The 15,340-nt window shown below is 62.0% G+C and overlaps 1 protein-coding gene across 6 annotated transcripts; it reads right to left on the reverse strand.

Moving 5' to 3' along the window:
* Positions 1-53: 53 nt before the first annotated feature.
* Positions 54-14,079, reverse strand: NKAIN4 (sodium/potassium transporting ATPase interacting 4). Of its 6 annotated transcripts, none has more exons than XM_034946927.3 (7): positions 13,678-14,076; positions 9,353-9,490; positions 8,233-8,313; positions 6,934-7,131; positions 3,382-3,442; positions 1,805-1,889; positions 54-778 (listed from the first exon to the last, which is right to left on the reverse strand). In XM_034946927.3, the coding sequence occupies exons 1-7, from the start codon at positions 13,729-13,731 to the stop codon at positions 769-771; spliced, it is 627 nt and encodes a 208-aa protein (XP_034802818.1). In that variant the 5' UTR covers positions 13,732-14,076; the 3' UTR covers positions 54-768. The 6 variants fall into 6 exon arrangements, with proteins under 6 accessions (XP_034802818.1, XP_057156903.1, XP_034802822.1 ...); XM_057300920.2 differs by lacking the exon at positions 13,678-14,076 and adding an exon at positions 13,519-13,652; XM_034946931.3 differs by lacking the exon at positions 13,678-14,076 and adding an exon at positions 12,700-13,493.
* Between the last annotated feature and the right edge of the window lie 1,261 nt (positions 14,080-15,340).

Genomic DNA, 15,340 nt, shown 5'->3' on the forward strand with positions numbered 1-15,340 from the left:
ACCTGAGATTGTACCCCTGACTGTCCCCCAAGCTCGGCATCTTCCAGAGAGTGGGCGAGGGCCATGTTCCTGTTTATTTACCAAGTTGATGATACCTGGGGGAGCCTTTGGGACTGTTTGCCCAAGACCCCCCTTTACAAGAGTACCGCCTGCTCGTCACCACCTTGTGCCCTGCCCTATGCCTTGGGGCCTGGCTCTGCTGTTCCTGGTCAAGCCCAGCCCCCACCCCAGGGCTCCATCAGCCTCAGCTCCTGGGTGGGGTGGGGGTTCTTCTGGCACGAGTTTGGGGTTAGGAACCCTCCATGTTCAACAGGGGCCCTCACCGCTTGAGGGGTCTCGGGCCTCACATTGACTTCCTGGGGAGGCTGCATCCCAGCAGCAGTGCTTGCAGCCCGAGGGTCCAGCAGCCCCAGGTGGGCACCTGAGGGAGGGGCTCCTCGACGAGACGACGGCCTGGGGGCAGAGCTGTGACCCCCACGTTGCCAGAGGAGGTGGGCATGTGGAGTTTTGCCTTTTCTTTTGTATGTTTTCTTTTCTTTTTTTTTTTTAAGAGAAAGGAAATTACAAACTCTCTTGACGCTGCAGCCAGCCGTGGCACTGCCCTGCCGCCCTGGCTGGTGTCCAGCACTTAGAACCCAGGGCAGGTGCTGCCGGCCGCCCGGGGGGTGCTGGGTGGGGGCGCGTCCCAAGGCCTGGGAGCTCCTGTCATTGTCACTGGTCGGTCGCTGAGGCTGGAGGCCACAGGAGCAGGATCAGCTGTTTCCTCACTTACGCAGGCCTGTGGGGACAAGGTCAGAGAGCACCTGGGGGAACAGGGCTGGGGCGGCCACTGGGGGCTGCCACCCCCTCCCCTTGGAGAACCTGAAATGGAACAAAGTCCAAGCAGGGGACGGCTTCAGGCCTTTGGCAGAAAGGAGATGGGTGGGGCTGAGGCTCTGGAAAGCCCCCACTGCCTCTCCCTGTGCCGGCAGGTCAGCGTCTTGTGCCTGTTTGCTGACATCTCAGTGGGGTCTGGCCTGTGGGGCTGGGAGTGGAGAGGGGGCTCACCCAGGGGTGTGCCTGGGTCCCTGGCTCAGGGTCTGCGTGTGACCCCACCCCTTCCCAGGTCTTTATTCCCCTGTTCTCTGACACGGGAGCTGGGCTCCTGCTACCTTGAACGGCCCCTGCCGGGACAGCCCTCATTTTTAGGAGAGAAGGGCCAGGGGCCACCCAGGGGCGTGCCATCGGGTGTCTCTGGGGGCCTGGGCAGCCCGGGGCGGTGCAGTCACCTATTCTGAGCCCCAAACTAGGATTGTGTACGGGGCGGGCTGTGTGGCAAAAGCTATTTCAGAGGAGGCCAGCTGGGAGCCCCGGCACCCCATGCCAAAGTCTGGGGTTTGCAGAGCTGTGGACACTGCCTTTCAAGAAACAAGTCTGGTTCTGCCAGATAGGAAACCAGGGCCCCAGCTCCTGCCACAGAGAGACCCCTACAGCACCCCCATGCCGCCTGCTGGGAAGTGGTTCTTCAGGACACCCTTGCGGCCCCTGACTCAGAGCCGACTCCTGGACCCAACCCCCTTCCACAGGCCCCATCTCTGCTGGGCTCTGAGCTTCTGGGACTGGGTCCTAGGTCTCTGCAGCCCCAGTACCACCCCAGAGCCTGGTATGAAGCAGATATTAGAAAAGTGAGGGTGGATGGATGGACGGATGGATGGCAGAACAGACAGGCAGGTGCCTGGTGAGGCCCCCAAGGAAGGCAGCCTCTCGCTGTGAGGGCCAGATTGGCCAGGCTGGCCGCAGAGCAGGTTCTGCCAGCCATACTTACAAGTACGCCTGCTTGGACAAGAGACTGGGTGGCTTTTCATTGACATGGTAGAGAGGAAATGGATCAAATCCACCAATGAAATCAACTGAAAGAAATCAAGACCCAAATAAAACAAAACCCACACAATGGAAAGGATGTCAGAGTGGAAAACAAGCCCAACCAGAGAAAGAAGCCCAAGGGGTCCCTGGGGGCACAGACAGTGCCCAAAGCCCTGACATGACAGCAGAGGGGACATGGCCTGGGGGGACAGGGGGGTGGGACAGCCCGGGTCCTCGGCCTGTGTGGGGACGGCATCGGGGGACAGTGGGGGTGGGACAGCCCGGATCCTCGGCCTGTGCGGGGACATGGCCTGGGGGGACGGCGGGCGTAGGACAGCCCGGGTCCTCCAGCCTGTGCAGGGGCTGCACCGTGTTCCACCCACTCTCCCACCGCCCTCCGTCACGTTCAGACCGATGGCTTCCTTGACACTGTGTCTGCACAGCCAGCAGGCGGCAGGGGCTTGCTGGGCAATGTCGAGGCATTTTGAACCCCAGGTTCAAATGGGGTTCCCATCTTAAAATGTTTGAATGGAACCAGTCGTTTGCCTCCTCCCAGGAAGCTGGCTGAGCTCTGAGTGATGGTTTAGGATCAGCAGCAGAGTGGCTGAGGGATGCTGGGCACTGGGGGCCGAGGCTCTGAGGGCATTCCTCGCCTCTGGAATCAGGCCTGGTCTGAGGGTAGGGTGCCCTTTGACACGTGGACTGCTGACCCCATGGCCCCTGGAGTCCTGGGGACAGATGGTTCTGAACTGGATTCTGACCCCAGGGATAGTTCTGTCCATAGGAACCGGGACCCCTGGCCACACCCAGACCCTGCTTGGCGTCTGCCCTTCCCCACCCGGCTCTATCCTTCTCCACAGGGTCTTCCTGTGAGACCACACCAGGACGAGGGGGCCCAGCGAGGGCGCCTGAGTGTGGACCACTCGTGTTGCAAATCACAGGAAAGCTGACAGGGGCTGGCGAGCAAAGGGAAAATGAAACCCTGCCTAGATGGGTCCAGGCTGCCACCGAGGGCCTGATGTGAGCGTCCCGGCCAGCGGGGCCCGGTTCTGAGCTGCCTAGATGGGTCCAGGCTGCCACCGAGGGCCTGATGTGAGCGTCCCGGCCAGCGGGGCCCGGTTCTGAGCTGCCTAGATGGGTCCAGGCTGCCACCGAGGGCTTGATGTGAGTGTCCTGGCCATGGGGCCCGGTTCTGATCTGCCTGGAGGCTGCAGCGGCCTGGACCTGGGCAGTCTGAGCTCAGACCTTCCTCCCGTGGCCACTGCGGGGATCATAAGGGCAGGCCCAGCCCGAAGCACAGGAGTCCTTGGACCGGGGGGCAGCTGACCCCTGGAGCCCCCAGGCTAGGACCTCTGCTAATCTCTTCCCTGGTGTGTGGCGAGTCCTCACTCAGGTCTACGGCCGTGAGCAAGGCCCTGCTGGGCGTGAGGTCCCTTCCAAGTGGGGAGGTCTCTCGCCTTGCCCCAGATGGGACAGACTCAGAGCTGCCACCTCTGTAGCCGTCTCCCGCCCCGCTGCCTGCAGAGGCCCCATACTCACAGCTGTCCTCTTCCTCCGTAAATACGCTGACCACATGGCAGCCACAGACAAAGCCCAGAAGCTGAAAGACACCACAGTCAGGGGCGTGAGTGCGGCCAGGTGAGCCTGCGGGGTGTCATTGCAGCAATGTGGGCGGAGGCACCGGAGCGCCCCTGACCACCAAGGCCCTGCCTCTCCTGGACCTCAGGTCCCTCCTCTGTGACTTGGAGTGGGAGAGCTGAACCGTGGGCATCCTCAGCTCTCAAGCTCCGGACGCGCCCCTGCCTTCCACCCCACCCCACTCAACTGGGTAGGGGGCAGGTGGGTGAGGATAATGGATATTGGGTGGGGAAGATGAGCAGGTCAGCCTGAGTGGCTGCAGGGAGCGGGGTGAGGACACAGAAGCCCAGGCTGGATGAACCCCAGGCCAGCACAGTCCCAGCCCTGCGTCCCCTCGGGCCTCTTGCCTTTGGCCCCAGCCCACTCCAGCCAGCAGCCACCAGGGGTTCCTCCTCCTCTGTGGAGCAAGCCATCTGGGATTCTGGTTTTGAGCCCGGCAAAGTGCAGGAGAGACAGGCTGAGGACTCGGGGTCCAGCGGGCAACTCCGGGCAGAGTTGGGGGCTGGCTGCTGCCTGTGGGGCAGGGGTCAGGCAGGGAGAGGGGAGGGACTGGGAGTCCAGGGCAGAGGGCAGGCCACTGCAAAGCCCCACACACCTCGCAGACACCTGCATCCAGGGCCACTGAGGGAAAAAGGGCTCTGGCAAAGGGGGGGCAGTGCTGCCGCAGCCAGAAACACCAACAGCATGAGCGAGAGGGCCTGGCCAGGGGCACTCCAGGCCACAGACACCGAGGGAGGCAGCAGTGGGTCTGTGACTGGAGGGACCCCGGAACGAGGCAGGAAACCTTCCTGGCTGCACCTCAGGCCAACCGCTCAGCAGCCGGGTGACCTCAAAAATTCACTTCATCTTCTGGTCTTGGTTTCTTCCTCCATAGACTTGGCCCAACAGCCCCCCGTGAAGGCCACCGTGCCCAGGAGAGGAGACAGGACATGCAGGCCAGGCCCCAAGGCTGGACATGCTTGGGCTCCGTCCCCCCGACCCCCCACCCCATCTGGTACAGGCAAGTTGGCAGTTGCTTTCCTGGAAATCCAGCTCCTTTCTAGTAGGGGTCAGTCAGGGGCCCGGAGACCTCTCTTACCACCAAGTAGGCAGACCTATCTCCTTGATATTGAGACAAACTCAAGAAGCTGTCCCAAATGGCCATTTCTGGTTCCATGCCATGGCCAGGGTGGGAGCAGGGGTGAGGGTGGGCAACCTCCATGGCTCGTCCCCCTCCTCACCCCAAAGGAGCCCAAGACGCCCCCATCCCGGAGCTGGCCGTGGCGCTGAACAGGCAGCCAAGCTTGGGGAGCCATTGGAAGATGCCCCTTCCAGCCAGTGCCCTCCTGCCTGGGGACCTGCAGGCCACCTCTGTCCCACACCCCCGTGCTCCCCGCCCTGCACACCACTGCCTCCTGCCCATCCTCCTGGCTCCAGCCCCAGGTCCACCCCAAAGCTCTCCCCTCTCCCTGCTGCATGGAGGCCTGGGATCTGCAGGCCCCGCACCCCACCCCCCAGAGCCTGGCCTTGTCAGACGACTCTCTTGCCACCACCGTTTCCGTCCCCAGCACAGCTGGGCAGAGGCCAACCAAGCCGCCAGCCTCTCCCAGACCCTCCAAAGCAAACAGCAGGGGCGAGCTCCCAGCGAGGACTAGCTGGCTGGAATTTAGAAACTACATCCTATCAAAGAAATTCCCATCCTTGGGAGTCAGGATAAAAGCCAACAGGAGGCCCCATCTCCCCAACCATGCAGAGCGCCCACTCCTCCAGCCTCGGCTCCCATAGCACGCCAGCTCCCTCCGAGAGACTCTTCATTCATTCCCCTCAAGCTTCCTTTTTTTTTTTTGAGACAGAGTCTTGCTCTGTCACCCAGGCTGGAGTGCAGTGGCGTGATCTCTGCTCACTGCAAGCTCTGCCTCCCGGGTTCATGCCATTCTCCTGCTTCAGCCTCCCGAGGAGCTGGGACTACAGGCGCCCGCCACCACGCCCGGCTAATTGTTTTGTATTTTTAGTAGAGACGGGGTTTCACCGTGTTAGCCAGGATGGTCTTAGTCTCCTGACCTCGTGATCCGCCTGCCTCGGCCTCCCAAAGTGCTGGGATTACAGGTGTGAGCCACCGCGCCCGGCCTAGCTTCCTTTCTGTTGCCTCCTCACAAAGCCTAACCTCAGGAGCTTTGATGTGCACACTTGGGAAATTGGCTCTTTCTCCTCCAGTGGCAGGTACCTGGGTTCCACACATTTTGGGGGCAATTGGGGCCCCCTCTGTGCCTTGCTGACTGGCTTTGGTGGGAGAAACAGGCCCTGACTGGAGCTGGTAGGGTGCGTCTGTGGCCCCTTGCTATGGGGCAGCACCTTCCTGGCCTGATTTCCTGCAGGACCAGAGCAGAGCCCAGGAAGGAGCCCCGGGAGCTCACGAGGCCACCCGCACCGTCACGTGTGCTCAGGCCACAGGCTCCTTAGATTTGGAATTCAGCTCCCACTGCCAGCTGCCGGCCACGGAGCCTCCTCCTGGAAGCCCCAGGTCCACCTGGTGTGTTGCGTCGACACCACCGTGCGCACCAGGGAAAGCCAGGGAGCCTCGAGATCGGTCAGAAGTTCCTCCAGCGACGGCACCAGCCGTGCTGCAGTCACATTGGCCCTGCCCCCGGAGCTCTTGAGGTGAAACACTGACCGAGCACCCTCCACACACCCGCCTCAGCTTTTGCCTCTTTCTGAGCACTTCAAGGAAGGCACTGGCACCATTTGCATTTTACAGAGGCGGGAGCTGAGGCACACAGAGGTTGTTAGGCTCACAGAGGCGGCACAGCGGGGAAGTGGCCGTGTGGCCATACCGGGAGCACATCGTAGCCCCTGTTCTCTACCAACCCATGCAGGGCCGGAGAGGACGGCAGAGTCCCGTTCCCGCACAAGCAACAGCTGCTCCTCAGCGCCACCCGGGGCCACAGAATCCCTGTCCGGTCAGACCTGGGTTACGTGGCGCCAGCCTTGCCAGGTGCATACTCCAGGGTTCCCGACAAGGCTGAGGGGCTTCTTGCCAGCCCAGCCTCAGGCTCTGTCCACTTCCTGTGACTGGCATGGGCTCGGGGCAGCCGAGGGAACAGGCGGGACACGCATGGATGGGTTTGTCAGGAAGATGCATGCCCCTCCTCCTTGGGGCCGTCAAAGCCAGAGGCGGGGTGTCTCGGCTGATCCGAGTCCTTCCCACTCCCCACAGCAAACACCACGCTCAATTGAGAAAGCGCCTGGGTTGGCCCCGCCTGGGGGAGGTGGTTTGCAGAGGAGGCACCGAGGTGCCAGCCACATGGGACCCACCCGTGATACCTTAACCTCTCCAGCAAGGGTGGGGGATGAGGAAGGCAGAGACAGGCCTGAGGCCAGATCAGCTGGCCCCGCCCCAGGGAGATGAGCCCCCAGCTCCGTGTCCCCTCCCCCATCAACCCATCCCCACCCGGGGGCCCCCTTCCCCACGCTCACCGCGATCAGGATCTGCAGGCCGCTGTGTAGGGCCTCCACATAGCTGGGCTCCAGGGCACAGCCAGCACCTGACACCAGGGCCTGGCCATGGGGGGCCCCGAGGCCCACTGCCGGCACCTCCTCATGCAGACAGCCTGGCCAGCGCTCACGCCACCAGGAGCGATGCCGGGAGAGGCTGAAGGTCAGTAGCTCGCTGTCCTAGGGGAGAGGTGCAGGAGCAGGGCCGGTTAGTACCAGGAGGTGGGCGGCTTCACCCACTGCAGCCTGCGGGGACGCCACCACACCGAGGCAAGGGGAGGTCCTGTCCTCCCACCTCCCCTGTCCTCCCACTGCACCCCGCCCCCGGGGCTCCAGCCATGGTGGGGAAAGGAGTACCAAGGCCCTCCCAGCCGCTCCTGCGCCTGCCCTCGACCCACACACCTCCTCCTCCAGGAAGGCCTCCCTGCCCAGACCCCAGAACTCGCTCTCAGGGGCACCGGGCCCCTTCCTCGTGTCGCTGGCCAAAGCTGCCATGTGACGTGTGTCTGCCTCGGGACAGTCTCCCCGGCTGCAGCCCCAGGTGTGGTTCCAGGAAGCGGGGGCCCGTCTGCCTGGCTGGGCACCTGCCCCAGTGCCCACCTGTGCTACACCGGCCAGAGCAGAGAGCCCCTGGGGGAGACCAAAATCCACCCACCCTGGCTTTAGGACCAACCTCTGAGCTGCAAGCAAAGTGCCTGAAACAGCCTCGGTTAGGGTCGGCTCAGCAATGGCCCCCGCCCTGTTTCCCCTGAACACCCTCGGTCAGGGTGGGCTCAGCAATGGCCCCCCACCCCCCCCCACCCTGTTTCCCCTGAACAGCCTCGGTCAGGGTCGGCTCAGTGATGGCCCTTCCCACCGCCCCCTCCTCCGTTTCCCCTGGTTCCCTGCATTGCAGGAGGCATGAGGATTTACCAGCCTGGAGGGTTGGTCGGGCTGGGACAAAGGACCCCACGTGGCCCCAGGAGGGTGGTGTCCATTCACCTGCACATCTCTGCCAGGGTTTGCCCCTGCTCTGAGGCCCCTCTTCCCCAGCTGGAGCCCCCTCGCCTGCCAATACCCACAGACGCCTTTCTTTCACCAATCAAATCACTGGTCTTTCCCCAAACCTTTACTGAGTTACCAACTACAGACCAGGGCTGTTCTGGGTGCTGGGGACAGAGCCATGCACAGACTGAGCCCCTGCCTCAGACGACAGATGAAGAGCAAACACAGGGGGTGTTACCAGGGGCCCGGCCCAGACCCCAGGGAAGGACCTCGCGCTGCCCCCCAGTCTGCACTCACCTGTAAGAGGCCACCGACTTCCAGGTAGAAGCAGATGATGAAGACGTTCCAGGTGACCCAGACGGCTGCCCACACCGTGTACTAGGGAGAGGAGAGGATGGGGCGGCGGCTGAACGCAGCTCCCGGGCACACCTGCTTGCATCCAGCCCCCGGGGGAAGGGGTCCCATGATCGCATAGGAGAGGCGGCCTCTGCTCCTGAGTCTGGCGGCCCCCAGATGCACAGCATGGAGAAAGGGGTCCCCCAAGCCCACCCTGGGACACGTCTCAGAGCTTTCCCACGTGGGTGCCCCAGGAATGAGGCGGTGGGACAGGCAGCTCAAGGGAGCCCCAGCGCAGGTCAGCGTACGGACACAGCATCCCTGGCTGAGCTGCCATGACCTGTCCTCGCCTCACCGGGCCGACATTACACGTGGACAGCACAGGCCTCCACTGCAGAGCACCCCAAAAGCCACCCCCAAGAGAGCACCCCAAAGAGCTGCCAGCTGCTTTTGTAAATAAAGTTTTGCGGACACAGCCACACCCATTTGTGCACACACAGCCCAGCTGCTTTTGCGCTGGGACTGCACGGGCCACAGCACCTAAGGTATTTACCATCTGCCCTTTACAGGAAAAGTCAGCTGCAAACTACTGGTCTGGACCGATGATTTGGTTCTGCACTGAATGAAAATGCTGACTGAGCAGAGAGACATTTTTCTGAACATTTTTTCAGCTTCTCCAGAGGATGCAGCAAGGACAGTACGGCCAGGGGTCTGCTGGGGTCCAGGTCCCACCCTGGGCTTGCGACAGTGATTCTGTGCCTGATTTCCCATCTGTAAAGCAGGGATCATGGCAGCACCCAGATCTCTGGCTACTGAGGGGATGAATTCGTGAAGGCATTCAGTGCCTGGGGCCCCCCAATATATGCAGCTGCTCCTTCAAGCAGCCTCGGAAAAGCCCCTCCGTCCGAACCAGAATTCTAGATGTCCAGGCAGCAAAGAGGTCTGAACCCAGGGGTCTGGGTTGGCATTTGTGGGGTGTTCAGTGGTGTCCAGGAAAATATGCCAGGATGGTGCCATGGGAGCCGCCATCCTGGTCACCTCAACCCACCTGCCCATAAAGGGGGCCAGGCCCAGGACTCACCACCATGACGTAGCGCAGCCGGTACTGGATGGTGCCGAAGAGTCCCAGGATGACGACGATGATGTGGACAAAGTTGGCCAGGATGGGCGCCCACTGGTAGCCCAGGAAGTCAAACACCTGCCTCTCCAGGGCGGCGACCTAGGAGCAGGGCAGGCGCCATGAAGGGTGGACCCGAGGGAGGCCCCAGGCCCGCCAGCCAGGTACTGGGCCAAGGTGACAGGATCTCAGCAGGGACTTCCTCCCTCACCCGCCCACCACACCTTTGTTTGACGAAGGACGCCAGGGCTCTAACTCCTGCCCCATGACCACCACCGTGCAGGCACTGAGCATCTACTGTGTGCTTGGCTCTTCCAAGAAGAATCCCCAAAACAGCCTGACAGGCCCCCTTGTGTCCCCGTGTGTCGCCGTCTGTCCCCGCGCGAGCGTTCCTCCCTTGAGTAGGCCCCATCCCCTCTGTCCCCAGTTTCCTCATCTGGAGAATGGGAACACCAGGGGCTGCTCTAAATCACAAACTGTAGGGCCAGGTGACAGACACACAGCCCAGAAAACGCCACTCGGGGGGGTCGGATGGCCGGGAGGGACGGACGCGGGTTCACAAGAGTACTGGACGCCGAGGCCCCAGCCTGCTGCCTGCATCTCGGCCTTGGGGACAGGGCTGGTGAGGCTGCTCTCTGGCAGGCAGGCAGTCTGCCCTCCACTTCAGGATATTACAGGACTCTGTTGAACTGGCCCTCTACACAGGGCTGAGAGAGAACCAATGAGGGGGGAGGGAAAGGTGCCTGAGGAATATAAAGTTGGTATTTTATATTTAGGAGACCAAGAAAACCTGAGCAAAGCCATGACCAGGCCGCTAACTGCAGGGACTGGTGCACTCGGCCCCACCCGTCACCAGCTCCTTCCCACGTGCTGGTGAAGCACAACCCAGAGAAGAGAAGATGCTGTGGAACCCACCCCATCCCCCACCCCAGCCGCCCTATCCCCCACCCCAGCCACTCCATCCCCCATCCCCCATCCCAGCCAAAAGACACCTGGGCCCGGGGGACCACTACCACCAAGATGCGGAGACCAGTAGTGGCCCTGAATGCCAGGCTGTGCTGATATTTATTGGATACAAGACAAAAGGGCAGGGTAAGGAGTGTGAGCCATCTCCAATGACAGGTAAGGTCATGTGGGTCACGTGTCCACTGGCCAGGGGGCCCTTGCCTGCCTGGCAGCCGAGGCAGAGAGAGAGGAGAGAGAGAGAGAGACAGCTTACGCCATTATTTCTGCTTATCAGAGACTTTCAGTACTTTCACTAATTTGCTGCTGTTATCTAGAAGGCAGAGCCAGGTGTACAGGATGGAACATGAAGGCGGACTAGAAGCGTGACCACTGAAGCACAGCATCACAGGGAGATGGTTAGGCCTCCATATAACTGCGGGCGGGCCTGACTGATGTCAGGTCCTCCACAAGAGGTGGAGGAGTAGAGTCTTCTCTAAACTCCCCCGGGGGAAAGGGAGACTCCCTTTCCCCGTCTGCTAAGTAGCGGGTGTTTTTCCTTGACACTGACGCTACCGCTAGACCACGGTCCACTTGGCAACGGGCATCTTCCCAGACGCTGGCGTCACCGCTAGACCAAGGAGCCCTCTGGTGGCCCTGTCTGGGCGTGACAGAAGGCTCACACTTGTCTTCTGGTCACTTCTCACTATGTCCCCTCAGCTCCTATCTCTGTATGGCCTGGTTTTTCCTAGATTATGATTGTAGAGCAAGGATTATTATAATATGGGAACAGAGTAATTGCTACAAACTAATGATGAATGATATTCATATATAATCATGTCTATGACCTATATCTAGTATAACTATTGTTGTATTATATATTTTATTATACTGGAACATCTCGTGCCCTTGGTCTCTTGCCTGGGACCTGGGTGGCTAGCCGCCCAGGAAACTCTTAGTCTCAGGCCTCCCCATCCTGCCCGGAGGACACTAACCTACGAGGAGGGATGTCTGCCCTGCCGGAGCCCCAGGGGGAAGGTAAGCGAGCCCCCCAAGGGGAGCAGTTCTTGCCCTGGCCCACTTTGCCTACGCCGGGCACAGTTCTGTGAGGTCTGGGCTGGCGGCTGGGGCAAGCTGCACATCTCGGCTAAGGGGTCTCGGCCTGAGGAGCAGCCTCAGGTCTGACTCCAGAATGGAGACCCTGCAGCACAGAGGGGCTGGGGGCGTCTTTTTCATCTCGAAGCCAAGGCTCCCAGAGGCTCAGGGCTCCATGACATGTGGCGACATGCATGAGCAGGGAGGCTCATGCCACCATGGAAGCAGGTGACCCTGGTGGCCCTGCCAGGACCCAGCCCCAAACCCCTTCCTGGGCCTTTGGCTCCCAGGGTCTCCTCAATGCAGCAGGGCAGAGCCTGGGAATTGGACGCAGCACAGCCCGGCTCAGAGCCAGCAAAGTTCACACTGTTCTTTGGGGAGAAAGGCGCTCAGAAGAGATGCCTGGGCCCTTTGTCCTGTAGCTTGGTAACACAAAATTCTCACACTTGTCAAAAAAAAAAAAAAAAGGGCTATCCAACACCCCCGCCCTTCCTCCCGGGCCCCCCACCCCCATGCAGTGACTAGAGCTGTGGTCAAGGACTCTTCTTCCCCAAGGCAGAGGAGGCACAGTGGGCTGCCAGATTGCCAACCCGGCCAGGACAAAAGGCCTTTGACAGCTCCCTGCTGCGGTTCAGCAGTGACCCTAGAGGCTGGCCCTGAGAGGACACGGCTCTGCCCAGTCCCTGGAGAGTCCCCAGGTCTGCTAGTGAAGCCCTGCAGCCCTCAAGCCAGAATGACTCTTTCCCTCTTGGCTGCAACCAAATTTCCAAGGGCCTGCATGTGCGCCCATCTGTCTACTGTCCACCGCAGACGTGAAACGGGAACACGACCCCACCCACCCCTCTGCACCCTGAGGTCACATCCGACCAGCACAGTCGTGCCTCACCCTGCACCTGAGACTGAAGCACCCACTTCTCCCGCCCAAACCCCAGCACCATCAACCCCAGCACATCCTCACACCACCTTGAACAGATGGAAACCAATGTCACTAGTGTCCCCCAAAGCAGCCTCGCTTCCTGACGCCCACGCATCACCAGCTGCCACTGGCCATGCTCCAAACTGGGGTACCGTCCAGGCTGGTGCCTGTCCTTCATGAGGTCATCCGACGGGCATTGGAGTCTTCGAGTGCACACCCTTGCTCTCCCCATTCCTGCTTCCAGCCCCTCCCCACCAGTCTCCTAAGGGACTCCTGCCGTTGAGGAGCCACTCACTGAAAGATACCAACTGTTCCAAGGCCTGGGATGGTCCTTGGGCCCCCCAGCCTGTTGCAGCACCTCAGGTTATCTCCGCGGCCCCAGCGGGCCTCCCCGGAAAGCTCCGGAAGCTCCTTCCTTCCTGGAGGAAGGACACGATGCCTCCGCCGTCCCTAGGTCCGCCCGCAAGCCCGTGCCCCTAAGCCGAGCTCAGGACACCCAAGCTGCACAGCCACGGACTCCGAGGGTTTTGCTGCTCAAAACTCTGAAACAGCCCCTTCTGGCCCTTCTAGCTTCAAGAGGAGGAGGGAGGCGCGCGGTCCAGCTGCGCTCCGCAGCCCACAAAGCATCGTTTCCTTTTTAAGACGGGAGACCCAGGGCCAATTAGCATCGAAGCAAAGCAGCTTCCCCAGCCTGGACTGGCGAGGCCTTTGTTTAGCCCCCTCCCCCGAGGGCACCGGGCTCCGGGAAAGAATCCGCCTCCCAGCCGTCCCAGGGAGCTTCGGACTCCGGGGCAGAATGGAAACTTGGCCGAGGGAGCCCCGACCAATCCCGACACCGAAGACGCCCGCGCTGCGCCCCGGGCATCGGCTCCAGCCCCTTCTCGCCTCCGTCATCGCCCCACCCGGATCTCAGAATCGGAACTTGGCCGCTCACTCGGCGCCCGGGGCCGGCTGCGGGAAACGCTCGCACAGAGACAGGCGCGCACCCGGGGCCACACACGACTCCCCAGGCGATGGGGTCCAGGCGGCCCCGCCCGAAGGCTTCCGTCCCGCCAGCCCATCCAGCCGCTGCCCCGCACCTGTCCCCGCCGCTCCGGACCCGCGGCCGCCCCCCGCGCACGCACACCGGGGACGGGACCCGGCGCCGCGACTCCCCACGCCCCGCAGGCGACGCCACCTTCGGCCGTAGCAGCCCGGGGTCCGAGGCATCCCCCCTCGGAGCTGGCGCGGGACCCAGCGAACGGGCCCCGGGGCGGAGGGACGCTTCGGGACCCCGCAGCCGCCGTGGGTCGGGCACCGGGGTCTCCAGGAGGCTCGCGGAGGGGTCGCCACTCACCAGCTGAAAAGCGCAGAGGACGACGAGCGCGCAGCGGCCGGAGCAGGAGCCCATGGTGCCCGCCTATACAGGAGGCCCCCGGGTGCCCCGCGCTCGGCTCCCGCCCCCTCTCCGCCCGCTCCCCACGCGCCGCAGCCTCGACCCCGCCCCCTCTGCATCCCGTTCCCCCCTCCCCGCAACCCCCGGCCCAGCCCCACCCCCGGGTAACAGCTGCGCTGCGTCTCCCCTCCCACCCCCGCCTGCGGCCCCTGGGGGCTTCGCGCCGGCCGGAGAGGGGGACCCTTCTTAAAGGGGCGATGGCGCGGCTTCTCGGGTAGCGAGGGGCGGCGCCGCGGCCCCAGGACAGACCCGCAGCTGAGGGGAGCCCGCCCCGGACGCGGTAGGGATGACCGGCGTCCGCCCCCTCCTGCAGAATGACCTGCCCAGCACCGGCTCCCGCCGTGCGCCCTCCGGCGTGAGATCCCCATCAACCTTCCCCGTGGGGGGTCTGAGCGACCCGCATCCGCGAGGCGTTTTCTCTGAGAGTCTCAGAGATTCCTTGGCTTGGAGAAGTCCTGGACCCAGGTCCCCTCCACGGGCGGGCGGGCCGAGGACTCAGGAGGAGGGAGTGAGCCGGGCTCGCCCATCTCCCACAGGGAGCTTCTCTGCTGGAAGGCTGAGACCTGAAGGCCAGGTCTGCTCCAACTGCCTGGACCGGCCTCCTGCCTGCGCGGGAGGGGCCTAGGGAGCCTCGGGTTGGGACAGCCTGAGGCCTTGTGCACGGTGGAGGCAGGACCCAGCTGTCCAGGGCAGGTCCTGGGGTCTGGATGGGGCTGAACCCCGTAAAGCCTGCGCTTCCGGAAGAAGCTTGTGCTGGAGGCAGGGAAGGGTCCCAGCCAGGCCCGAGAGGAGCAGGACGTGGACACAGTGAGCCAGAGTGTCAGCCGGTCGGAAAGCCCATGGGGGCAGAACAGCGGGAGATCAGGGCAGGTGGCCGGGCCAGGGCTGCCACTTGGTCTTTACTCAGTGGCAGGGCAGGCTCCCTGACTGCCACCTACCGCCTGAGGAGCCTGAGATGGGTTTCCCATGGCAACCTGAATTCCTGCCCCACTCGAGATTTTATGAATTACTGAGGATTCTTGCCTTCCTAATTTTGGTTGTGTGTCCCACAGTCCCGGGGATCAGGAGGGGTTAACAGAAGACCAAGGGTCAGGTTTTCTGCACTGCGGGGAGCCACCCCAGATCTGTAGTCCAGGCTCATGCGCAGGTGAGGGGGTAGCTTCCAAGCCCCAAAGGTCGGAGAGCAAAGGTGTGGCCAGTTGTGGAGGGAGGGGGAGCCTCAGGTTGTTTGCAGTGCTGGGGAGATAAGAATATTCAGGAATCAGATGGTGGTGATGGTTGCACAGCTCTGTGAATATACTGCAGCCCACTGAGCACTACACTGTAAAGGGGTGACTATTATGGTGTGAGGATTATATCCCAATTTTTAAAAGATGTGAAAAAATTAATGTTTATTTATACGATATATAAGACATTGATTTTTAAATACAGCGGTACCATCCCCGTCCCCCATAACCCTGGTTCCTCCAGGCACTTGGAGCCATTTGTGGAAGGACGTGGACTCCTAGAAGGTGATTCGCAAAGGTGCCACGTAAGCAGAGGAGCCAGGTAAGCAGAGGCCCGG

Source organism: Pan paniscus, chromosome 21, assembly GCF_029289425.2.
Source record: "Pan paniscus chromosome 21, NHGRI_mPanPan1-v2.0_pri, whole genome shotgun sequence".
In the NCBI taxonomy this organism is placed as follows: Eukaryota; Metazoa; Chordata; class Mammalia; order Primates; family Hominidae; genus Pan; species Pan paniscus.

Coding starts and splice junctions, on each gene's coding strand:
- NKAIN4 (XM_034946927.3), bottom strand. CDS start 13,731: ATGGGCTCCTGCTCCGGCCGCTGCGCGCTCGTCGTCCTCTGCGCTTTT. Junction 8,314..9,352: donor GGCTGCGCTACGTCATGGTG/GTGAGTCCTGGG, acceptor TCCTCTCCCTAG/TACACGGTGTGGGCAGCCGT. Junction 1,890..3,381: donor TACGGAGGAAGAGGACAGCT/GTGAGTATGGGG, acceptor GATTTCTTTCAG/TTGATTTCATTGGTGGATTT.